The sequence below is a fragment of the Lepus europaeus genome, chromosome 8 (assembly GCF_033115175.1).
Source record: "Lepus europaeus isolate LE1 chromosome 8, mLepTim1.pri, whole genome shotgun sequence".
Classification (NCBI taxonomy): domain Eukaryota; kingdom Metazoa; phylum Chordata; class Mammalia; order Lagomorpha; family Leporidae; genus Lepus; species Lepus europaeus.
This window is the reverse complement of record NC_084834.1, coordinates 109,972,485-109,998,469: the sequence shown is the minus strand read 5'-3', so window position 1 is coordinate 109,998,469 and position 25,985 is coordinate 109,972,485. Positions and strand designations below refer to the sequence as shown.

Genomic DNA, 25,985 nt, shown 5'->3' with positions numbered 1-25,985 from the left:
AGCAGAGAGCTGGCCTGGAAGAGGGGCAACCGGAATAGAATCCAGCGCCCCAACCGGGACTAGAACCTGGTGTGCCGGCGCCGCAAGGTGGAGGATTAGCCTGTTAAGCCACGGCGCCGGGCGGAGTTTTATATTTTTAAAGTGTTGCAAGGGAGAAGAGAAACAAAGAAGAGAGTGTAACAGAGACTGTACGCATGCCTACTAAAATATTGACTATTTGGCCTTTTACAAAAAAAAAGTGCTGCTCCTTGAACAATTAGGAAAACAATTGTCTAGTCCTGATTTGTAAGACTTACCTGTTTTCATGATGCAAATACTTCCACCATGGCTGCTTTCAAACTATCAGCGAGATCTCTCTGAACAGGGACGAAAAGCACAGCAGCTCACCATTATATAGGATTTTCGCCACAGAAATGTAGATGTAAAGAACCTGGAGCACATTGAATGATAAGATGTGATAATGTAATCAGAAAGTAATGAATTCTGGGGCTGGCGCTGTGGCATAGAAGGCTAAGCCTCTGCCTGCGATACTGATTCCAGTTCCAGCTGTTCCACTTCTGATCCAGCTCCCTGCTACTGTGCCTAGGGAAGCAGCAGAAGATGGCCAATGTGCTTGGACCCCAGAAGAAGCTCCTTGCTCCTGGCTTCTGCCTGGCCCAGCCAGCCCCAGCTGTTGCAAACATTTGGGGAGTGAGCCAGAGGATGGAAGATCTCTCTCTCTCCTCTTTAAATAAAAAATTTTAAATGCAATGAATATTTAGTTTTAACTACCTTTGTTTTTTAATATAATTCATTTACTGGTATGTTTATATGCGTATAATTTAAATTTTAATAATGGCTCACAAATTTTCTGAAAATGTAATAATTGACTTTTGCAACCAGGGCTGGGAAAACCCAGTTATCATGCAACGTGCAAATCGATTGTAGGGAAATTATTATTTATTTTCCTTCCTGCTAGAACTCATGTGTATTGCCTATGAAATAATGAGGTTTTCCTTTATCATTGCAGTATGTTGACAAATTAGACCTAATAGATCTCACAGGTCTTACTGGCCAGACTTCAACTGAAAAGAACTGTGCAAGGTTCACCCTTGTTTTGCCAAAAGAGGAAGTGGAACTGAAGGTGAGTGAGGAGAAACAGTGGTCTACAAGCAGTTATGGTTGTACATGGTATCCACCTCTTTACAACACTGACTGAAGTAAAGAGGAATTACAAAGGTGGGGGAAGGTAAGCCTTTGAGTTGATTAGTATTTCTTGCCTTTTGCCAACAGCTAGAGTTTTCTGAATTTGGATTTAAAAGAGTACGTTCGCTTGTTTAGTATACAAGCACGATGAAACCATATACTTTTGTCCTCAGACAAAGTCAGGGGTCCCACCTGGCGTTTTTAAAAGGTTGTTCTTGGATCCGTATTCAACGTGAGCCAATGACAGTCAACCAACAACTACATTAATAACATTAAGAGAGCAACTTTCGACTTAGTAAGAGGTAATTGGAGCCTTTCACAGATTTCGGATTGACCTTGAGAGCATGGGTCTTTTAACTTCAGTGTAACAGGAATCTGCTGGGTGTAGGAAATCCAGGCCTTACCCTAAGCCTGGACCTCAGAATCTATAAGCTCTTAGATGATTCATAGATATGAAGGTTAAGAGAGCAGGAGAGCAGACAGATGCCTAGATTGGATTTGGGACTGTTAGCCGTATGACTGCAGATTAGTTACTAAACCTCTTCGTAAAGAAGTCATAACTTCATTTCTTCACCTACAAGTAAGTCTTTTCTCAGATGTAATCCTCTTACTGAGATCTGCCTGGACCACTTTATTGAAATTGCAACCTTGCCCCTTGCTGTATCATCCCTCAGTTATACTACCAGTCTCTCTTAAACTGCTCTACATTTTGTTTTTCCCATTTATTAGCCCTGGACACTAGAAGTTACTCACTATTATGCTCATCATTTATTGCTTCATGCTAAACCCTAAACTCCATGAGAACTAGGAGTTTTCTTTTGTTCCCTGATATAAGGCAGAACCCAGAATAATGTCCCATATTTAAAGGTACTTAATAAATACATTAAATGGAAAAATATATAAAATAGCAATAGCAACAGTAAAAAAATAGTATCTTTCAGTGAGTTACCATGAAGGACAAAATTACAATTTAAAGAATCTTAATTGGCTTTTTTTCAATTTTAGAATCTGGCAATACTTCATTTCATAAAATAAAGTGTTCTGCTGCACTGACTAGAAGTTGTTTTTTACGCAGAGAGAGGTTAAACAAAGTGCAAGTGAAAAACCAAAACTGGATTGGTCATTGCAATGTTACTATCTTTATCATTTCAAAATTATTTTCTTTATCAGGTAGTGTGTGTATGGTGGACCGGAAGAGGACAGTCACTATAAAAAAGTAACTGGTTAACATTAGGTTATTTCAGGTTACCCCCTCTTCCTGTAAGCATTAAAACAGAATCTCGTTGCCATGCCCACTAAAATTGCCCTGTTTGGAAAATTTGGCTGTTACCTCTCTGTTTCCTGATTTCTCAGGAGGATCAGGTAACAATGTAGTTTTCATTTGGTGATGTGGAACTTTGATGGGGTGACTCCATTTTGACTTTAGTCTACTCTGCTGAGGCCCTCTGAGGAACTTAGTCTAAAGCAAAGGCTTCATATAATTGTTTCAATAGTAGTTGCCATTATAAGTGCTCAAAAGATGTTGATTGCTATTGTTTGTAGTGGTAGTAGTAATATTCAGAGCTAAGAATTAGGAATTTCTAATTGGATGCCCCAAACTTAAAATTAGTCAAAGTTAAATACCAATGGAAAAAGTAACCATTAACTGACATACTGCAGAAATTAGTTAGAACTTAGATTTTTTTAATTAAGTAAATTTGTACAATTAAACTTTATTAGTAAGATATATTTCTGTTTTCTTATAAAAGAATACAGCATTGAAATATTTCATAAATATACCTTAATAGTTATGAGAAAAGGAAAATGATTTATTCCTTTCACCTGATTTAAATGGTTAAGAATTACTATTGACTGACTTAAGTAAAGTGCTTTAATAGAAGAATGTACATTTTATCAATCTTTCTGGGTTTTGATGGCTTATATACTTTGGGTCATACATGTAAAATAATCATGAAATTTTAAAGTTATTTGAAGTTAATAAAAGTATAATGTTCAGTCACTCGTTTTGATTATCTCTGTCTTCATCTTTAGACAGAGAACACAGAAAGCGGGGAAGAATGGAGAGGATTCATTCTCACAGTATCGGAGGTAGGAAGGTCATTGCTTCTTTAAATTTTTTTAAAAATATATTTATTTTATAGGTAGAGAAAGAGAGGAGAGAGAGAGAGAGAGAGAGGGAGAGGGAAGGGGAGGGGGAGATTCCATCTGCTGGTTCATTCCTTAGAAGCCTGGGCCTGGGCCAGGGCCAAGAAAAAGCCAGGAGCTGGAAACTCAATCCAGATCACCCACATGGGTTGCAGGAACTCAATTATTTGAGGCATTGTCACTGCTTCCCAGGTAGAGTTAGAAGCGAGAGCAGAGAATTGAACCCAGGAACTCTAATGTGGGATGCAGGAATCTTAAACACCAGGCTAAATACCTGCTCCTTGAAAGCTATTACTTTTGATTGATTCATGTATTCAAAAATATTTGCTGCATACCTATAGGAACCATACAAAAGTAGCTGAAGCTGTAGAAGGAGGCTACAAAAAGTTCATTGAAATTGAATTATGTTTTATTACATGTTTTGAAACCTACTAATAACAATTGAAAAAGATCTAAACTATTGCATATACTTATGAAAATTACATTTTTATCAGGTGGATTTAGAAAGAAAAAGAAAATAAATGAATAAACAAACAATATCATTTCACATTGTAATAATTGCTATGAGGAAAATAAACAGAGCAATGTACTAGTGGTCAAGGAGATCAGCTTTTCAGCCTGTGGCCATTCCAACCTGAATGCACCTGATCTTGTCTGGTCTTGTTCTTTCAACCCAGGAGTTCTTGGGATATCCTGATATTTGTAGCTCACATTTTTTTTCAGATTTATTTATTTATTTGAAAGGCAGAGCTACAGAGAGGCAGATGCAGAGAGAGAGAGAGAGAGAGAGAGAGAGGTCTTCTATCTGCTGGTTCACTCTGCAGATGGCTGCAATGGCTGAAGCTGTGCCGATCCGAAGCCAAGAGCCAGGAGCTTCTTCTGGGTCTCCCACACGGGTGCAGGAGCCCAAGGACTTGGGCTATATTCTACTGCTTTCCCAGGTCATAGCAGAGAGCTGGATTGGAAGTGGAACAGCCAAGACTCAAACCAGTGCCCAAATGGGATGCCAGCACTGCAGGTGGCGGCTTTACCAGCTATGCCACAGCTCTGGTCCCTAGCTCACATTTTCTAAAATATCTTCCAATTACTCTCTTAATTACTTATATGCATTTATAACATGCTGATATGGATTTTTATAAAAACCATAGACAACATAAAAGGGTCTAAAACATCAATACGAAAATCACTTTCAAACATTTGTTTAGTGAGTTTAAAAGAATGTTTATCTGATCAATTCTGGTATTTTGTCAGAGGCAAATTGTAAGATCTACTGCTTAGAGTTTACTGTTGCAGCGAGATCACTATCACCATGTTAAATAAAGCCACTGTAGCAACTATCTGCAAAATGTGAGATATTTTGGTAAGTAGACCCAAAACAGAACTGAATTCGTCAGTAATTTAGAAGTTATGAAAACTTCCCATGTTTATTAGAATCAAATACAGATTCTATCCAAAGTTAGTTTCCAAGTAAAGCCTTGGTAGTCAGATGAAACAAGCACTGCACTTTTCCAAGATGCTAGATGCTAGTTATTTATCTGAGTTCTAATAGGTAAAAACTGGCAGTTCAACCACTACATAAGGAGGTCATAGGGAGGTGAGTTAAACCTGTGAGTGAGGGAAGGAATTCTTGGGGGAATTGTATTCACTCTCCCTGTTATGGAAAGGCATCATTGTTTACCTAATTATCTACCACTCATACTGGGCTACCAATGTCCCCAAGGATAGGTGTCAAGGACAACACTAAAGCCACTGGAACTGGAGTGCCTGGCTTGGACTCCCAGCTTTGCTCTTAATTCCAGCTTCCTGCTAATCCACATCCTTCAGAGGTAGAGCTAAAGGCTCAAATAGTTGGTTTCTTGACACCTAGGTGGAAGACCTGACTTGAATTCCTGGCTCCAGATTTTGGCTTGGCCCAGTCCCAGATTTCGGGGGTAACTGGGGAGTGAACCAGTGGATGCAAGATCTGTCTGTCTTACTCTCTGCCTCTGTCTCCCTGCCTCTCAAAATAAAAATTATGATCCACAAACACACACGCGCGCACACACACACACACCCAGTGGAAAAATCTTGGTACATCTTCTTGGTACATACTTTACGCTGAATGTTTTGGACATTTTGTTTCTATTTTCCCTGAGATAACCATAAAAATCATTACTTTATATTGAAACATATAGATATATTACAAAATAAAATAAATTTCATGTAAATTTCAAGAGAAGACAAGTTGCTTCAAATTTTGTGTTCTGTAAACATTGTTTTGTGCTATGGCCCCAGGTTACTGTGTGTTGTTAGACCTTTAGTAAAGAGGTGTGAGAAGCACAGACTGTATTTGAAAGGGCTGAGACATAGCTTTTCAATAAAATAAACCCACATTTGAGTCCTGGTTCCACTTACCAGCTTTGTAGCCCTAGCTCAGTTATTTACTCTTTCTGAGCCTTGCTAAAAAATTTGTAAACTGGGAAAACAATACTTGTAGTATCACTGTGAGGATTTGCAATAACACATGTATGATACTTGAGCTACAATAGGCAATTAATAAGGAGTAGCTGTTTCAATAGTTCTTCCACTATCATTTTGTCATTTTTGGTTTGGTATGTAAGGGAATAGACTTATTAGTCATTAGCTAGTTTATTTATCTAGAAGATGGTCTCAAGATCTTTGATTACTTACTACCCAATCAGTAAATTTTTCTTTAAATTTCATATGTTCGGGATATACATAACATATGCAATAATTGGAAAGAATGAAATAGTAGCTGAAAAGAAAGCAAAGTTCTAATGTTCTCTTCCCGCACTCTACTGTATTGTCTTATATACTCCCTGGAAAGCATGTATCCTCCTTTGAACATAGAGATGATAATCAGACATAGCTGCTTCCAAACATGAGTGTAGTCCAGCTAGTGCCACACAGACAAAAACAATCTACCAAACGACATCTTCCACGAGCACAAAGATGGTTATAATGAGTTCTAGAGTGGGAGGATGAGGTGCTTTGGAACTTCCCAGGTATTGAGCTAGTGAGCTCAGGATGAAAAATGGGACATTTGCTGCTCTTGAATGAACTTGTAGTGAAAGGTGTATATACCTTGTTTTGGAATCGGTCCAAAGGGAAATTTCCTTGGAAGAAGTGTGGGTACCCTAGCAGTTCTAAGACACCCACCTAAACCGAGATCTATTTATAATACTACACAGCCATCTCTGTGAGGAGGCTGAAGCTCCTTAGGTCAAACTGGATCATTTCTATTAAAATCAGTGAATTGTTTGGCTGTCTTTCTTGACTGCCTACTGTTTTAATTGGTTGCAGTTATCCGTTCCTCAACACGTGTCGCTCCTACCTGGGCAAGTAATCAGACTGCATGAAGTACTAGAGAGAGAAAAGAAAAGGAGGATTGAGACAGAGCGGAGGCTGAGTATGGCTGTGGAAAAAGAGAAGGAACCAATTGAAGATTATGTGGATGTACTGAACACTATGCCCACGTAAGTGCACATGAACATTTTATGAATTTGATTAGGACTAATTTCTAATTATAGAGGAAAGTTAGCACTTGACCTTATTAAACCAGGAACCACTCATTGGGGATAAATGTGTATTTCTCTGAGTACATACCACATTTCCTCTTCTATGTCAAGATCAACAAAATGCAGATTTGAACCAACCCTCTCACCACACAGGAAATCCCCTTCCACCCACACTTTTACACCAGATCTTCTTTCCAGAGCTCAGATCTAAATAAAAACTCCTATGAAGAAGGAAGGAAAAGGCTTTTCTTTTTCACAATTTTATGATTGACTGATTTTCTATCAGAAAACTATACCAAACAGTTGTAAGTAGCTGGGATGGTCTGTTCAACTACAGAGAGGCAGAGGCAGAGAGTAGTCGCTGAACTTGTACTTTGAAGAGGGCCCTGTGCAGTGTATGAGGTGTTGTTGGGAAATGAAGAGGCACACAACATGCTGCATTCAGCAACATCCTACATTTATTTGTTATATTGTTGAAAGCATTGTGAGCCCTTCCATTCCTCCTGGGAAGTTGGTGTTCTTGTCAATGACATTTGTCCTGGTTCCATCTTTCATGTGATGTTCTGATGCATATTCTATCTGTACCATAGTCCCTGAAACCTGCCAACCATCGTTTTGGCTGTAATGTGCTTATCACATACATAAAAAAGATTAAAATCATTCCTGTCTCATCCCTCAGAGATATTCTGCCGCTAACATGTTGATAGATTACATATTCTGCCAGATTTTTTTCTATAACTACATATTTCTTTTTTAAAAATGTTATTTTCATTTTCTTTGGAAGGCAGAGAGACAAAGATAGAGATAGTGACAGAGGCAGACAAAACTTCCATTCACTGGTTCACTCCCCAAATGCCTACACTAGCCAGGACTGGGCCAGGCTCCAATGAGGAGCCCGGAACTTCATCTTAGTCTCCCACGTGGGTCGTAAGGACCCAATACTTGAACCATCACCTGCTGTCTCCTAGGGTATGCATCACTAGGAAGCTACAATTGGAGGTAGAGTCAGGACTTGAACCCAGGCACCCAAACAGCGTCTTAACTGCTGTAACAATTATCCACCTCTCTTTTTTTGTTTTAATGACTTACTGTCTAACTTAGTTTCTTCACTTATTGAAAGAAGGGGGAGAGAGAGAGAGAGAGGGTCTTCCATCCACTGATTCACTCCCTAGATGGCTGCAATGGCCAGAGCTGTGCCGATCCAAAGCCAGGAGTCAGGAGCTTCTTCTGAGTCTCCCATGCGGGTTCAGGGGCCCAAGGACTTGGGCCATTTTCCACTTCTTTCCCAGGCCATAGCAGAGAGCTGGATCAGAAGTGGAGTAGTTGGGACTTGAACTGGCACCTATTTGGGATGCTGGCACTATAGACCGGGGCTTTAACCTGCTGCACCACAGCGGTGGCCCCCACCCACATATATTTATAACAGATCCTACTTGTAAACTGGGACCAAGGATACATTATTAATTCTTGTCTTAGATTTTTCAAGTGGTGGTGGTGATCACATACTGATAAGTAAACAAGTTTTCAGGACCTCTTGTCTAAAAAGGAACATTATTTTACTCAGAGTAGCACCGGCTTATAATAATAATAATTGTTTCAATAAAGGTAGACGTTGTGAGAAAAGTTAACAGCTGCAGCCCTCAAAGTAATTTTGTAAACATTTAATTTTCAAGTAATGATCTTCATTAGTTAAAAAAATTTCTGTTTTCAATTGCACCTCTGTAGATGTTTTTACACAGTTTCCCGGAAAGAAGCCACGGAGATGCTGGAGAAGCACCCTTCCTGGGGCAACATGATCCTGAGGCCCGGCAGTGACAGCAGAAACTACTCCATCACTATCCGGCAGGAGATAGAGTATGTTTACTTTTAAAATGTATTGAGTGAGTAAAGGCATTTTACCATAGAAAGCAAAGGAACACAAGTTCAGATCAGCACCTGCTGTGTGTTTTGTTGGGGCTAAAAGAAGAAATGCAAGAATAGGGGATGTGGTGTAAGTAATGCTAACATCTCAGGCAAGGCTAGCATTTGCAGTCGGGAAGAAGATGAATGAGAAGAGCAGTTTGGTCCTGGATATGGATGTTGTCTATTTACTTGATTCAACAAATATTTATTAACTGCTACCATGTGTTAAGCAATGCAGCAATGAAAAAATAACATGCCATGGCCCAATAAGCTTCATGCACTTGCTAATTACCCCTTAGAAACAGATACATATTTTGTACACTAGGCTTGAGTACTGAACAGATGGCAAGAATGGTCCATGGTACATAGAATCCTAGTTCTGTGTGTACGTATACATTTTCATTTTTTTATTTATTAAAAGCTAACATCTGGAATTAATGGACTTTAAATTCCACTAAAAATATAAGAACCTAGATTTTTAGTTATAACTTGCTTGATTTATAATTTAATTGACTAAATTGAAACAGAAATAAAAATTTATGACTGGCCGGCGCTGTGGCTCAATAGGCTAATCCTCTGCCTTGCGGTGCTGGCACACCGGGTTCTAGTCCCGGGCGGGGTGCCGGATTCTGTCCCAGTTGCCCCTCTTCCAGGCCAGCTCTCTGCTGTGGCCCGGGAGTGCAGTGGAGGATGGCCCAAGTGCTTGGGCCCTGCACCCCATGGGAGACCAGAAGAAGCACCTGGCTCCTGGCTTCAGATCAGCACGGTGCGCCAGCCACAGCGGCCATTGGAGGGTGAACCAACGGCAAAGGAAGACCTTTCTCTCTGTCTCTCTCACTGTCCACTCTGCCTGTCCAAAAAAAAAAAAAATTGTAACTGACATCAAATATCAGTGAGCTTAGATGAACTCCTTAGAGTGGACTTTTTAATATTACCTGGTTAAGGAGTTTGTCCTTTATTTTATTATATAAGATTTTTATTTATTTATTTGAGAGGTAGAATTACAGACAGAGGGAGAGGCAGAGAGAAAGGTCTTCCATCCACTCGTTCACTCCCCAAATGGCTGCAACAGCCAGAGCTGGGCTGATCTGAAGCCAGGAGCCAGGAGCTTCTTCTGGGTCTCCCATGCAGGTGCAGGAGCCTAAGCACTTGGGCCATCTTCTACTGCTTCCAGGCCATAGCAGAGAGCTAGATTGGAAGAGGAGCAGCTGGGACCTGAACCGGCGCCCATATGGGATGCCGGTACCAAAGGCAGAAGCTTAGCCTACTATGCCACAGAAGCTGCCCTGCAGTTTGTCCTTTACAAAGGCTTTGGAAATTGAGTATCACAAAAAACACAGAATGCCTTTATACCCACTTTTAAGAAGAAGTGGATATAAAACAAATTTACATATATTTTTAAAACAGAAATATAATCTGATTGAATGCAAAATTAGATAACACAAGAGAATGATTTTTCCCACCTTCATGTTATTCTTTTCTTAGTCTGACTGTTTGCTCCATGTGCATACAAACCCTGTGTTACTATGCTGCATAGTATGCATAGAATGCAATCCCAAGAACTGATGACTCTATAAAGACCGTATAGAGGATGCTTCAAAAAGTTCATGGGAAAACGGACCTAATACTGCATTTTGGTGCAAAAACATTCTGGTACAGATGTGGTTTGTGCCCCAATGAAATGAATTTCTATACTTAAGATATAATTTTTTTATTTTTAAAAATATTTATTTATTTATTTATTTACTTACTTACTTACTTGGAAGGCGGTTACAGAGAGAAAGGGAGAGACACAGAGAAGTCTTCCATCTGTCGGTTCACTTTCCAATCAGCCAAAACTGCCAGAGCTGGGTCTGGGCCAGGCAGAAACCTGAAGCCTGGAACTCCATCCATGTCTCCTACCTGGGTGGCAGGAGTCGAGGCAGTTGGGCAATTTTCCACTACTTTCCCAAAAATAGTAGCACGGAGCTGGATTGGAAGTGAATCAGCCAGGAATCATTGCAGGTGGTGGCTTAACCCACTGTGCTACCATGCCAGCCTCATAACCTTATACTGTCACATATATTACAGTGCACCTCGTATCCATGACTTATCGGAGAAAACACATTTTTCTTATTCTCTTTTCTATGTCTGTTTGCATACATTACATATATGAATAATAACAGGACAAATAAAAATATCCAAATTTCAGAGTCATATTTTACTCTTCTCCATTGTCCCTTTATTATTCAGTCAACTTTTTAAAAATAGTATTTATATAAATATTTACCTAGAAACCTTTTTTTGAGGTATACAAACTTCATGCGTTTCTTTCCACCCTATCTTCCTCCTGCCCGTATTCCCACCCTTCTTCTTCCTCCCTCTCCAATTCCCATTTTTATTTTTTACAAAGTTCTGTTTTCAAACAACTTTTTACTCAAAGATTAACCCTACACTAAGTAAAGAGTTCAACAAATAACATGAAGGAAAAAAATACCATTACTCAACAGTCGAGACAAGGGCTGTTCAAAGTCATTGCATCTCAAAGTGCCAACTTCACTCCAATGGATTACCTATTGTTTTTTTTAAAGATTTATTTATTATTTATTTGAAAGTCAGAATTACACACAGAGAGAAGGAGAGGCAGAGAGAGAGAGAGGTCTTCCAACTGCTGGTTCACTCCCCAGTTGGTCGCAATGGCCGGAGCTGCGCTGATCCAAAGCCAGGAGCCAGGAGCCTCTTCTGGGTCTCTCACATGGGTGCAGGGACCCAAAGACTTGGGCCATCCTCTACTGTTTTCCCAGGCCATAGCAGAGAGCTAGATCTGAAGTGGAGCAGCTGGGACTTGAAGAGGCACCCATATGGGATGCTGGCACTGCAGGTGGAGGCTCTACCAGCTACACTGCAGTGCCGGCCCTTAGATTACCTTTTAGGTACTCTATTAGTTGCCACAGAAAAGGGAGAACATTAGATATTTGTCTTTTGGGGACTGGTTTATTCCACTAAGTATAATGGTTTCCAGTTGCATCAATTTTGTTGCAAATGACAAGATTTCTTTTTCTCTTTTTTTTTTTTTAATGTTGTGTAGTATTTGATAGTGCATCTATACCATAATTTATTTAGGATATAAATTTAATGTTGCAGGTTTTTTTTTTTTTTTTTTTTTTTTACAGGCAGAGTGGACAGTGAGAGAGACAGAGAGAAAGGTCTTCCTTTGCTGTTGGTTCACCTTCCAATGGCTGCCGCAGCCAGCGCACTGTGCTGAACCAAAGGCAGGAGCCAGGTGCTTCTCCTGGTCTCCCATGTGGGTGCAGGGCCCAAGCACTTGGGCCATCTTCCACTGCACTCCCGGGCCACAGCAGAGAGCTGGACTGGAAGAGGGGCAACCAGGACAGAATCCGGCACCCCAACTGGGACTAGAACCCGGTGTGCCAGCGCTGAATGGTGGAGGATTAGCCTAGTGAGCCGCGGCGCCGGCAATGTTGCAGTTTTTATTTGTATTTGTGTTGATTTAAGCTATACTTAACTTCATAAGGAGCCTGAAAAAGGATTTTATATCAAAGTTACATAATTCTCATTGTAATGAGCTCACTTGCAGATTTGATTCATATAAAAACTCCTGCTTTTTTCAGCTGAAATTTATAATATTTCATAACACTAATCACTGTTTCCCCTTTCCCCCAAGTACATATTTAGGAAGCAAGTGGGGTCGATTGGTCAAACTGAAGACTTCTAATACTGTGGCAAAGAGCTTGTGCCTGAAAATGGCCAAGAAAAATTTTTACTGCTATTGTACAAATTGTCTTTAAGATCAGATACATCTGTAATATTAAGGATTGTTGTATGTGTTCTTAAAGGCATCAGAACAACCCTTTTAGAATGCCTAACTTTAATATCTTCTATTTATCAAGTCACTTAATTTCCAAGGCTGGCAATTGTAGAGAAGATCAGAATTTTGTTTGTTATACTATAAAGCTTAATGTAAAGAATTTGGTAGAAACTTAGACTACTAGGAAGCACCTGTGTTACCCATAAAACCAACTCATTCTCTCTCAGGTTATAGGAGACGTGTTCAGTCAAGCAAGTCAGATGACTGTGTCTGGTAAAACACTGGCTAAAAAGGACAAGCTGGTTTACAAAGCAGCGCTTGAAAGTAAAATTATCTCCACCTGTTAATAGATCAGCTGTGGGGAGGGAAGTGTGTTCTCAGAAGTAAACAAAAGTCAATCAATGTGGAAATATCAGCTGACTCCTCACTTGGTGCAGAATATCATCCAACTCTGCCCAGCCCAGTGGACTGTGAATTCATAAGACAGAATGCTATTCTCACAACAAATATCATGGTTTGTTTTTGTGTTCTTGAAACTATTATGACCTGGAGCCAAGCTGATACCATTGGCACTTTAGAAAGCCATTAAGCTAAGGAGGCAGTAGAAAACATTTACCCAAAATTCACTTCTTTGCAAAAATTGAGGTCAGATCCTAAGAAAATGTACCTAGTACTTTAGGCCACATATTTTCTATGAAGACTAGTTTCTTCTTGTTTAATGTCACAATCAGGAGACACTAATATAGAAAGTTTTATCAATCTTTTTTTCCTACCCTTATTATTTCTTTGGAAGATCAAAGCAAAAGAAGATATGGGAAAAAAAAAAAAAAGGTCTAAAATGAGATCAAAAGCCTAAGCAGCTTCCATGGAATTTTTTTTTTGTATTTCACTTTTTGCTTCATAATTGAATCTTACTGGTCTGAAGTTCCAGGAGACCCTGTTGTTCTTTGCCACTCCTCCTCTCACAGCTTTACCTTCAATGATGATGCTGATGACCATGGTGGTTAGGTGATGGGGATCAGTAACATCAATCTTTGTTCCTCCTCTAGGGTAGCACTTGTGGCCCCCATATTGAATGCAGGCAAATATTTCTTCAGGCCCAGTAATGACTTTGAGGCAGACAGTATGTTCCATGTTTTTCAAATTCAGAAGCTGAGATTCCTAGACGTAAGCAAATTAAAGCAAAAATTTAAAAGTACTGAAAATAATTATAATTTACTGAGTACTTAACTGTGCCAGACACTCTACTGAGGGCTTCGCAAAAGCATTAACTCACAGCAGCCCCACGAGGCAGGGCAGCATCAGCCCTACATGGTGAGTGCAGAATCAGAGGCTCAGGGAACCCACGTGACAGACACAGAATTGGAGCCATGTTTCCTACTATTCTTTCAAGGAACAGAAATCACTTATTTTACAGAAATATGGGAATTCTGCTTAAATTGGAGCGGAGAGCGTTTTCAAAAGTATCTGTTGGATTACAAAGATCTTTTCATGATGTAGGAAAAAGCCAGAGCCATTCACCTTGAAAGAATGCTTGCCATACGTACAGAGAATGTTTCCTCTCTCATTCTGTAACTGGTTCCTGAAGTTTAAGCATTAAGGAATATTTTCTTTTAGAAAGGGAGGGGGCTGGGCACTTTCTATCCTATGTTTTGAAAGTAGGAATTAACTGTTAGCTGTTTTCCTATGTGACATCCAGTTGAGAGGAAATTTGTGTAAAATGGTTAATGAGGAGAGAGTCCCCCAAACAGAAGACTTCTTTCTGTGCAGTTCCTACCTACAAGAATCTGAACTGGAAATGGAGAGAGAAGTGATTTTAAAAAAGAAGAAAAAAACACAAAAACAAAAAAGGTCCTGAAGAGCAAGTTAACCTGATGAGCAATTTTACTTAAGATAGCTTCCATGCTTCTCTCACTGTCCACTCTGCCTGTCAAAAAAAAAAAAAATAGCTTCCATGCATAGGACAAATGTTGAATTAATTTGTCATTGAAGCAAATAACAACATTTGGCTTTCTAGCACACAGGAATTGAAGAGAAACATACTATTGTTCAAAACTAACTGGCATATGGGATACTGCCTTCTCAATATAAGTTCATGTAGTTCTAGCAAATAGTATGAGCTGGGCTCCAATATTTTAAAAATTCAGTTTCATAAATATTTACAGTATATCCAAAGCTGGGATACTGAAAATTAAAAGGATATGCCTTTTGTTCTTTTTTTTTTTTTTTTTTGACAGGCAGAGTGCACAGAGAGAGAGACAGACAGACAGAAAGGTCTTCCTTTACCATTGGTCCACCCTCCAATGGCCGCTGTGGCCAGCGCACTGCGCTGGTCTGAAGCTGGGAGCCAGGTGCTTCTCCTGGTCTCCCATGCGGGTGCAGGGCCCAAGCACTTGGGCCATCCTTCACTGCACTCCCGGGCCACAGCAGAGAGCTGGCCTGGAAGAGGGGTAACTGGGACAGAATCTGGTGTCCAGACCGGGACTAGAATCCGGTGTGCCGGTGCCTCAAGGTGGACGATTAGCCTATTGAGAGGCGGTGCCGGCTGCCTTTTGTTCTTAAGTATTTCTTAATCAAATACCAGGCATCTAGGGTGCCAATAGAGTGCTACATGACTATAAAGAGAAAACCATTAGGATTCATCTAATGTGTTTACATTCTCACCCACATGTTCATAGAGGACCTGACACCTGGCATTTTCCATATCTTCACGTTAGCAGATATCCAGAATGGTGCATGAGCTAGCAGAAATAACAATTACTGATTGCTTTCTGGTTGAACAGTGATGAGAAAGAGTGGAAAGCAATAGATTTTCAACAATCCTTTCCACTTTTTAAAAATATACAGAATATATACTTGATTTGCAAATGCCCACATAAGAGTTTATAATGTCCACTTTTTAAGCTACTGACATTTTAGAAAAATTATTTCTGCCCAAAGTATTTCATTTCTGGATTTCTTTTTCTCTATTATTCTTTCTCATTCACTCAATAAAATGACTGTAGTTTCTCATATCCCTGGTGTATAACCTCTCTAAAAGAGACAAAGCAAACCAAATGAACAGAAAAACAAACATCACAACTTTTTGTCCAACTACAGTTATAGGAACATAGGTTAATTAGGCAAGTGATATTTTTACACGTTAGCCGGCACCGCTCCAATCAAATAATCACATGGTGATTAACCATTTGTTTCATTTCAGCATGCCAAGAATCAAGCACTATAAAGTGATGAGCATAGGAAAAAACTACACTATTGAACTGGAAAAACCTGTAAGTATTTCTTTATTATTGATGAAATTTCTCTTGATTCCTACCAGGCCTAACTTGTCGAACACAAAAAGAGGTGGGAAAAAAAGAACAAGCAGACTTTTCCCTAGGGACCTAGTTCTGGCCAAAAGTAGCCAAGTGGAGGAGCTGTGGGGGAGGCAGATATCCAGGGTGAGAAACAAGGTGCAAGAAGAGTAGACGACATTCTGCTTCTAAAAATGCTTGCATTATAATGGTTTCAGAGAGAGAAAACTATTTTTATTAAACACATTTTATGTCCTCTCACTATACGCCTTTAAATGTGCCCATTTTTAATAGGAAGAATCTGTGAATGCTTAGTTCTCTAATACTTCCCATGCAGGATTTCAGAAATCCCCTCTGAAAATCAACGTGGCAGTGAAGAAAGGGTTTTTTCTTGGTCTTTTAAAAGATTTATTTTATTTATTTGAAAGGGGGGAAAGAGAGACAGAGAGAGAGAGAGAGAGAGAGAATAAGAAAGATCTTCCATCTGCTGGTTCACTCCCTCAATGGTTCCAATGGCTGGGGCTGGACCAGGTGAAAACAAAGAACCTAGAACTCCATCCTGGTCTCCTATGTGAATGCAGGGGCCTCACGTACTTGGGCCATAATCCACTGCTTTCCCAGACACATTAGCAGGAGCTGGATTGGAAATGAAGCAGCTGGGACTCAAACCAGTACTCTCATGGGATGCTGGTATTGGAGGTGGCCACTTAACCCACTGCACCACAATGTCAGCCCCCCCACCTCATTTTTTTTTGGCCAGGCAGAGTTAGACAGTGAGAGAGACAGAGAGAGAACTGTAGACAGTGAGAGACAGAGAGAAAGGTCTTCCTTCCATTGGTTCACTCCCCAAATGGCCTCTACAGCCGGCGCTGCGCTGATCTGAAGCCAGTAGTCAGGTGCTTCCTCCCGGTCTCCCATGCAGGTGCAGGGACCCAAGCACCTGGGCCATCCTCCACTGCCCTCCCAGGCCATAGCAGAGAGCTGGACTGGAAGAGGAGCAACTGGGACTAGTACCTGGAGCCCCAACTGGGACTAGAACCTGGAGCCCCAACCGGGACTAGAACCTGGGATGCCAGTGCCGCAGGCAGAGGATTAGCCAACCTTTTTGTTCTACAACCTCCTCTCACTAGAGGTGGCTTATCATGAATATAACACTGTCACCACCAGATAATGTGTTAAGCACACTTACATATATCATTTAATGAAGTCTTTATCATGACCCCAAAGTAGGTATTGTCATGTGTATTATATAGGTGAGAAAATTGGTATTTACAGTGGGTTTAACCAAGAGAATGTGGCAATGTGGCCTACATTCTAGAATGTTGAACAAAGGGACTAGAGCTGTGCGATGTTACACTGTAGTGGTGGGATGACTGGGCTAGTCAGACGTCTCTGGACATCATTTAAATAGAACTCGTTTCTCTAAAAATGAGCTCCTAGTTCCTCTACCTCTCTGTGCTCATGTTAATCAAATAAAGAAAAAGGGACAGCGTGGTTGACTTGCTTGGCTTTTCATCAGAGCACTTGTAGAAGAAGACAGCTGCAGGCTCATGCAGCCCACTTACACCTGTCCACAAAATGCATCCCAGAGCTTCTCAGTTCTCAGATCCATGCCTGTTCTGGCTTTCTAAACAAAGTTCTAATGGTGGAGGCAGATAAGTAAATTTCTAAACACTAATACTAAATAGTCAAGTGACTAGAAGCAATTGCCAGAGAACAATAATGGGTTTTTAAAAAATGATGATTGGGCTCATTTCTGCCATTGTCCATACATACAGTCTATAGTGTAAAGAAAACCGAAAGCCTGGATTATCCCTCCTTTCACCTCTGTAACCCTACCCCTCAACTAGATTGTATTTTTGTGAATTCCTTTTCTTTCTTCAAGGTTCACTGGGATATTCAGGTTTAACCTGATATCATTTGTCTAATAATATTGGTTTAAGTAGCGAGAGACAAATTTCAGTTACAACTAGACCTGCAAACTATCCTTTTATATTGATATTAAAATGCTTAAATTCTCAGACTCTAAGGGCACTTTGGATTCAATCAGGAGAAACCAAATATGGTTAATTAAAGCAAAAATGAATTTATTTATTTATTTATTATTATTATTATTATTTTTGACAGGCAGAGTGGATAGTGAGAGAGAGAGACAGAGCGAAAGGTCTTCCTTTTTGCCATTGGTTCTCCCTCCAATGGCCGCCGTGGCTGGTGTGCTGCGACCGGCGCACCGCGCTAATCTGAAGCCAGGAGCCAGGTGCTTCTCCTGGTCTCCCATGGGGTGCAGGGCCCAAGCACTTGGGCCATCCTCCACTGCACTCCCGGGCCACAACAGAGAGCTGGCCTGGAAGAGGGGCAACCGGGACAGAACCGGCGCCCCGACCAGGACTAGAACCTGGTGTGCCAGCGCCGCAAGGCGGAGGATTAGCCTAGTGAGCCACGGCGCCGGCCTAAAAATGAATTTATTATAACATCAAATGACTGGAAGGTTAGCAAACCTTCAGGGACTAGAAAGCATTTATTGAGGAAGCTGTTATCTTTCTTGTTCTCAAATCAAGTTCACATTTCAGGAAGAGAGCATTTTCTGGCCTAATGTAGGTCCTATTCTTACGCTGTAACTGTTAGAAAGCAAGGTATCTGATTATGTCTACCAGATTTTATCCTATTGGGAAAGGGGTAAATTCTCAACAGAAAATTGACACATGGTCAGTCAGAAAGAAATAAGACACACGGACAGGTAAAATTATAGTCACATAAATCACTTATGAGGGATTCATCTTGGGGAGATCAAGAAATATATGGTAATCTATGTTGAATTTCAGCTGAACCCTCTCTTACTCTAACTTTACCCAGCTAACTACACTAAGCCCTCCTTACTTTGTCTTTACGCAGGTAACACTCCCAAACCTTTTCAGTGTCATTGATTATTTTGTGAAGGAGACTCGAGGAAATTTGAGACCATTTATATACTCATCAGATGAAAACCTTGGTATGTTCTTCATTTTACTGCTGTGCTAAAAAAAAAAAAAACACAAAAAAAAACAAAAAAAAAAACAAAGAAAACCAACCCCCCCCCCCCAAAACTCTACATATGATTTGTAATATCGGCCAGGTGGGAACTGTAGTTTAACCTTTAAATCTACCTACGTGGAAATAATTTTGCTAATGGGTCTGTAAAAATAAGGGAGTAGCAATGTATCCTTGTGGCTCTACTATGGATCCATTTTAGGGAATGAAAAGCTCTGAGGCACGTATCATGACTATGAACTTCACTCCATTATTCTACTGGGCTTACTCAAACAATTTAGAGACAAGAGAAAAATCATAACCATAGAGTCACGGAAACCACCAAAATGGGAATTTAAAGGGATAATCTGTCAAAGATGTTAGATGTTCCAGACAGAATAAAAGGGATGAGGGTGAAGGAGAGTTTGTGGAAATTGACCAGTAGGCTACACATTGTATTCTGTTATGAAGGCAGAAGTCGAATCGGAAGATAAGTAGGAATGACTGGGTGGTGAGAAACTACAGATAAAGATTGCAGTGATGACATGCTACAGAATTTGTGGGTCCCTTATTCATAAATTAATCTCAAAACAGACCAAGAACTCAGACAAGGGACGCTGTGCAAAGTTCAAATGGCCATTATAGGGTCACAATTTGGCCTAGTAGAGTAAGATGTGGTAGTCTTTTGCCTGTCCTTTGCAACAAACTGTGCTCTGTGTGATCACTGGAAAACTGTAATTAGGAGACATAAAATATATCCAGCTTGTTTGGACTGGAGTTACCAAAACACTTCCCAGTTCCTACAGATTATGAAAGAAACAACTATTTGGCAACCTGCATCCCAGACATCTCTGGAGAAGCTACTTCAAAGGACAGCAAGTGTAAAAGTCTGAGTTCTTAAACATCACTATGCACTTGTGATGCTAACTAACCATAGCAGCACATCTCAAAGCTCCAGAGTCTGAAGGAAGTTTTAGAAAATCACTAAGTACAGTGTCTTACTCTGGACAGGGTCACCTGCACACCAGCTCAGGAAACACATCTCAGATGTGACCATTCAGCTTGGTTGACATTTTCTAATGTTAGAGGGCTCATTGACATTGGAGGCACCATGGTTCACTTCTGGGCATATTAGAGAATTCTTCCTTGAGTCTGAAAAACTCTTTCCTTTATCTTCTACGTATTAATTCATCGTCTGGTTTTGAAGCAACATAGGCTCTTATGCAGCTCATTGAATATTTAGAGTTGGCCCATAAAATCTCCCCTTAGTCTTTTCTCTCTGTGCCATCTAAATTATTGGTTCCTCTCACTCTCATCTTTGACATTCTCTGTTCACTAGTTTCTGAATATAATCTCTTAAAAATATAACTACAAGTGACAAACACATTACTGTAGGAATGGGCAACATAACACATTATCTAGCTTTATGCAGGAAATAAATCACCTAACAGAATTTTCTGGAAATGAGCTATTACTATAAGCTGCCACCAATCCCCTCACTTATTCAGGACAAATAATTTCCTATAATATCTAAAATAAAATTTGGGGGGAGAGAGAGGAAAATCCAACATAACTTGCCTCCTTCATGGATGATCTAATGCTATGTAAGCTGGGGCTGTGTGGTCCCAGTTAGCCTCATTCCCACACCCAGCGCTGACTGTCAGTTGGAGCTTGCTGAGCCACTCTTCACCTGTTCTCCAGTCCTTGAGGTGGTTAGTCCAGGCTCTCTTACCTGAGGTCTCAGAGCAGCAGGGAGAGAGGAGTAATTGCTTGTCCTTGGCCTAGACATTCTTAATGCTGGAGAGGAAGTGCATATAGCATCCTTGGAGCTTTTAATTTAAGAAGTGTGAATTGAATAATTCAAAGTGTGATATGTGTTACATGCAGGGCTATTTTTTCTTTCCTTCTATTTTTAAAAATATGCTTTTTAAAATTCACATACAGTAAAATTCATACAGTCCTATGAGTTTTGACAAACACTACCACAATCAAGAAACAGAAGTTTCTATCATCCAAGAAATGCCCTCACATTCTTCATTACAGTCAGCACTTCTTCCCATTAGCAACCCCTGGCAACCACTGTTTGGTATCCATATCTATATTTTTGTCTTTTCCAGAATGTTTTATAAATGGAATCACAGTATCAAATCTTTCAAAACTGCTTTCTTTCACTTGTTGCAATGTCTCTGAGATTCATGTACATGTGTGTTGTTAGCTCATTCTTTTTTGTTGCTGAAGAGTATTGCACTACATACAAGTACCAATTTGTTTATTCACTCACCATTAGTAATGTCACTATTATTTGCAATTATTAAACTATATTACTATATTTTTCAGAGCGCTGTACATACTCTGGATAAGTTGTCAGGTGATTTGCAAATATTTTCTGTCTATAGTTCCTCTTTTCATTCTTTTTAACAGTATGTTTTCCAATCAGAAGTCTAAAATTTTGATAGAGTACAAATAATATTTTGCTATACATTCTGTTTTTTGGTGTTGTATGTGAGAGCTGTTCACCTAACCTGTGATCACAAAGATTTTTTTCCCTATTTTATTTTAGACGTCTTATAATTGTATATTGTACATTTGGGTCTATGATTCATTTTGAATTTCTGTGAAAAGTGGGAGAGATGGGACAAGGTTGATCTTACTTGCATTTAGATGTGTAAGTGTTCCAGCATTATTTGTTTAAAAAGATCATCCTTTCTCTATTGAATACCTTTTGTATCTCTGTAAAAAAACAATTAGCACTATATTTGTGTGGCTGTATTTCCATTGATGAATGTTTCTACTCTTTTGTCAAAACTACATAATCTTTTTTTTTTTTTTTTTTTTTTGGATAGGCAGAGTTAGACAGTGAGAGAGAGAGAGAGAGAGAGAGAGAGAGAGACAGAGACAGAAAGGTCTTCCTTTTCCATTGGTTTACCCCCAAATGCCGCTAGGGTTGGCGTGCTGCGCCGATCCGAAGCCAGGAGCCAGGTGCTTCCTCCTGGTCTCCCATGTGGGTGCAGGGCCCAAGGACTTGGGCCATCTTCTGCTGCACTCCTGGGCCATAGCAGAGAGCTGGACTGGAAGAGGAGCAACCGGGACAGAATCCGGCGCCCCAACCGGGACTAGAACCCAGGGTACTGGCGCTGCAGGTGGAGTATTAGCCAAGTGAGCCGTGGCGCCGGCCAAAACTACATAATCTTGACTACTATTCTATTTACTTGGGTTGTCTAATTTCTTTCACAGAACTTTGTTGCTTTTAGCCTATAAGTTTTGTACATATATTGTTAGATTTGTAACTCTTAATTTGTAAATGATTTTTTTTTTTTGACAGGCAGAGTGGATAGTGAGAGAGAGAGAGACAGAGAGAAAGGTCTTCCTTTTTGCTGTTGGTTCACCCCCCAATGGCCGCTGCGGCCGGCACATCGCGCTGATCCGAAGCCAGGAGCCAGGTGCTTCTCCTGGTATCCCATGGGGTGCAGGGCCCAAGGACTTGGGCCATCCTCCACTGCCTTCCCGGGCCATAGCAGAGAGCTGGCCTGGAAGAGGGGCAACTGGGACAGAATCTGGCACCCCAACCAGGACTAGAACCCGATGTGCCAGCGCCGCAAGGCGGAGGATTAACCTGTTAAGCCACAGCGCCGGCCGTAAATGATGTTTTTAAAATTTGAATTCCAAATAATCACTAGTAGTCCATAAAATATAACTACTGGCTTTTATAGATTTATCTTTTATTCTAAGATTTTGCAAGTCATTTTCTAAAACTTTTTTGGGTAGATTTGTTAGACTTTTCTATATAGAAATAATGGTATCTGTGAATAGTTTCAGTTCGTTTTTTTCTTTTTTTTAAAAGATTTATTTTATTCATTTGAAAGACAGAGTTACAGAGAGGTCTTCCATCCGCTGGTTCACTCCCCAGACGGCCGCAATGGCTGGAGCCCCGCCAATCCAATGCCAGGAGCCAGGATCCAGGAGCTTCCTCTGGGTCTCCTAAGTGGGTGCAGGGGCCCAAGGCTTTCCCAGGCCATAGCTGAGAGCTGGATCGGAAGAGGAGCAGCCAGGACTAGAACCGGCACCCACATGGGATGTCACTGCTTCAGGCCAGGACTTTAACCTAATGTGCCACAGCGCTGGTCCCTTCAGTTCATTTTCTAATCTTTATATATTTTATTTTTCTTGCCTTATTTCATTGGTTGGTTTCCAGTGAAATTCTGTATAGAAGCAATCAGAGCGGTTATCCTTTCCTTGTTTCCAGTTTTAGAGGAAAGCCATCCCATCTTTAACATGTAGAATGTTGCCTGTTTTGTTGTTAAGATGGCCTTTCTCAGATGAGGAAGTTTCTTTTATAGTTAATCCTTTGCATGGAAATGTTTTTCGGTTTTTTAAACCATGAATTGAAGTTGAATTTGGTCATGCTTTCTTTGCATCTGTTGAGATGATAGTGTGGTTTTTCTTTTTAGTTTGTTAATATGGTAAATCACATTGATCCATATTTTTTATCAAACATTAAATATACCTACCTGGTTATAATACATTATAAAAATTATTTCTTTCAAAGGCAGAGCAACACAGACAGAAGGAGGGATGGAGGGAGTGACAGACATATCTTCCATCTGCTGGGGAGAGACAGGGAGAGAAAGAGAAACATACCTTCCATCTGCTAGTTCAGTACCCACATGGCTGCAACAGACAGGGCTGGGATGGGCCAAAGCTGGGGGCCTGGAACTCCATCTGTTTCCCACATGGGTGGCAGGGGCTCAAACAGTTAGGCTATCTTCTGCTTTCTCAGATGCATTAGCAGGAAGCTGGATAGGAAGTAGAGCAGCTTGAAATGTCACTCCAATACAGGATGCTAGCGTCCCAGTGTGCCTCAACGTTGGACTCATATTTTTTAAAAAGATTTATGTATTTGAAAGTCATAGTTACAGAGAGAGAGGAGAGGCAGAGAGGCAGAGAGAGAGAGAGAGAAAGGTCTTCCATCTGATGGTTCACTCCTCAATTGGCTGCAACGGCTGGAGCTGTGCTGATCCAAAGCCAGGAGCCAGGAGTTTCTTCTGGGTCTCCCATGAGGGTGCAGGGGCCCAAGGACTTGGGCCATCTTCTAAGCTTTCCAAGGCCATAGCAAAGAGCTGGATTGGAAGAGGAGCAGCCGGGACTAGAACCGGCACCCATATGGGATGCTGGCGCTTCAGGCCAAGGCGTTAACCCGATGTGCCACAGTGCTGGCCCCTGGACTAATATTTTTAAAATTGTATATATTTATGGTGTAATATGTGATGTTTTGTTGCACATACACATTGTATAATATTCAATTACGGTTAATATATTTTCAACTGTTTAGCATTTCTTTATAGTGAAAACATAAAAAAAACTCACTTTTTTTTAAATATAGAGAAATCACAGTAAACTAGCATCATCTATCTACTGTGTAACAGAACCCTAGAATTTCTTACTCCTACCTAAACATAACCTAGTATCCATCCATCAACCTTTTCAAATCCCTCCCTTTCCAGCTTTTGGTAAGCAAACATATTTCTTTTTTGACAGGTAGAGTGGACAGTGAGAGAGAGAGAGACAGAGAGAAAGGTCTTCCTTTGCTGTTGGTTCACCCCACAATGGCCGCTGTGGCCGGCGCACTGTGGCCAGCGCACCACGCTGATCCGAAGGTAGGAGCCAGGTGCTTCTCCTGGTCTCCCATGCGGGTGCAGAGCCCAAGCACTTGGGCCATCCTCCACTGCCTTCCCAGGCCACAGCAGAGAGCTGGACTGGAAGAGGAGCAACCAGGACAGAATCTGGCGCCCCAACCAGGACTAGAACCCAGGGTACTGGCGCCGCAGGTGGAGGATTAACCTATTGAGCCGCGCGCCGGCCGCAAACATATATTTCCAACTCCTAGATCATCTTTTTAAAAAGATCATGTGATATTTTTCTGTGCTTCGCTTATTTCACTTAACGTGATCTCCAATTCCATCCATCCATTTGTGTAAATGATGTAATTTTATTCTTTTTTTTTTTTTTTTGACCAAGTAACATCCCATTGTGTATATGCAGATTTTATTTATCCACTCACCAGCTGATGGACACTATGGGTGTTTCCATTTCCTGGTTATTGTGAGTAGTGCTGCAATAACACGGAAGTGCAGATGTTTCTTTGACAGATGGATTTTATTTCCCTAGGATAGATACTCAGAAGTGGGGTTGCTGGATAATACAGTTCTATTTTTATTGTTTGAGAAATATCCATGCTGTTTTCCACAATGACTATTGTTAGTTTTTCTGAATGTATTTTGAAGCTTTGTTATTAGGGTATATTTTAGTTTTCTATGATGAGTAATACATCACCCCTGACAAGCACAAGCACACATTTACTGTCTCATTTTCTGTGGATGAGGAGTCTAGGGAAGACTGAACTGAGTCTTCTCCAAGGTTGTAGTCAAAGTATTGCTTTTAGGGCTGAATCTCATCTGAGATTTGACTGAGGAAGGATCCACTTTCAAACTCACTCAGGTTGTTGGGATAATTCATTTCCTTATTGATATAGGGATTCACAGCAGTTGGCTTCTTCAAGACAGAGCAATGTCTTTGATACTTAAGAGGGGTTTGTCTATAAAGCAAATCTGCTAGCAAGGTTTTCTATACCATACTCACGTGACTAACATTCTTCATATAACTTACACAATTGTATTAATATTGAATCGTCTTTGTCCATAGTCTACTGGTTAGAAGCAATTTTTAGATTCAACACATCATCAAAAAGGAGGGGTTTACACAATGCATGAAGAACATGAAATGGAAATCATGTGGGTTACTTTAATCTCTGTCCACTATGAAATGAAGAAACGTTTAAGATTTGATATCTTCTTAGTGATTGATACCCTTGCTTTTATAGGATTTTCCTTATCAGGAAGCATACTTTGATATTAATAGAGCCAGTCACTCCAGCATTTTTTGTTAATGTTGTATGGTTACTTTCAACCTGTTTCCTTTTATCTATGTTTCTCATACTTACAGTAGGTTTCTTGTGGAAAACGTGTAGTTGAATTCTTATTAGTAAATCCAATCTAAAAATCTCTGACTTTGGATTATTTACATTCACTATGGTTTTTGCTATTGTTGGATTTGTGTCTAATACTTTACTAT

General features: G+C 40.4%; 1 protein-coding gene across 1 annotated transcript in view; it reads left to right on the top strand.

The window, feature by feature from the left end:
- Positions 1 to 25,985, top strand: part of STAP1 (signal transducing adaptor family member 1) — a 43,587-nt gene that overhangs the window by 13,743 nt on the left and 3,859 nt on the right. Inside the window, exons 3-8 of the mRNA XM_062198937.1 lie at positions 1,010 to 1,123; positions 3,217 to 3,273; positions 6,634 to 6,806; positions 8,574 to 8,702; positions 15,761 to 15,830; positions 18,744 to 18,840. Of these exons, the coding sequence (XP_062054921.1) occupies positions 1,010 to 1,123; positions 3,217 to 3,273; positions 6,634 to 6,806; positions 8,574 to 8,702; positions 15,761 to 15,830; positions 18,744 to 18,840 (640 nt within the window). The remainder of the gene's footprint in view (positions 1 to 1,009; positions 1,124 to 3,216; positions 3,274 to 6,633; positions 6,807 to 8,573; positions 8,703 to 15,760; positions 15,831 to 18,743; positions 18,841 to 25,985) is intronic.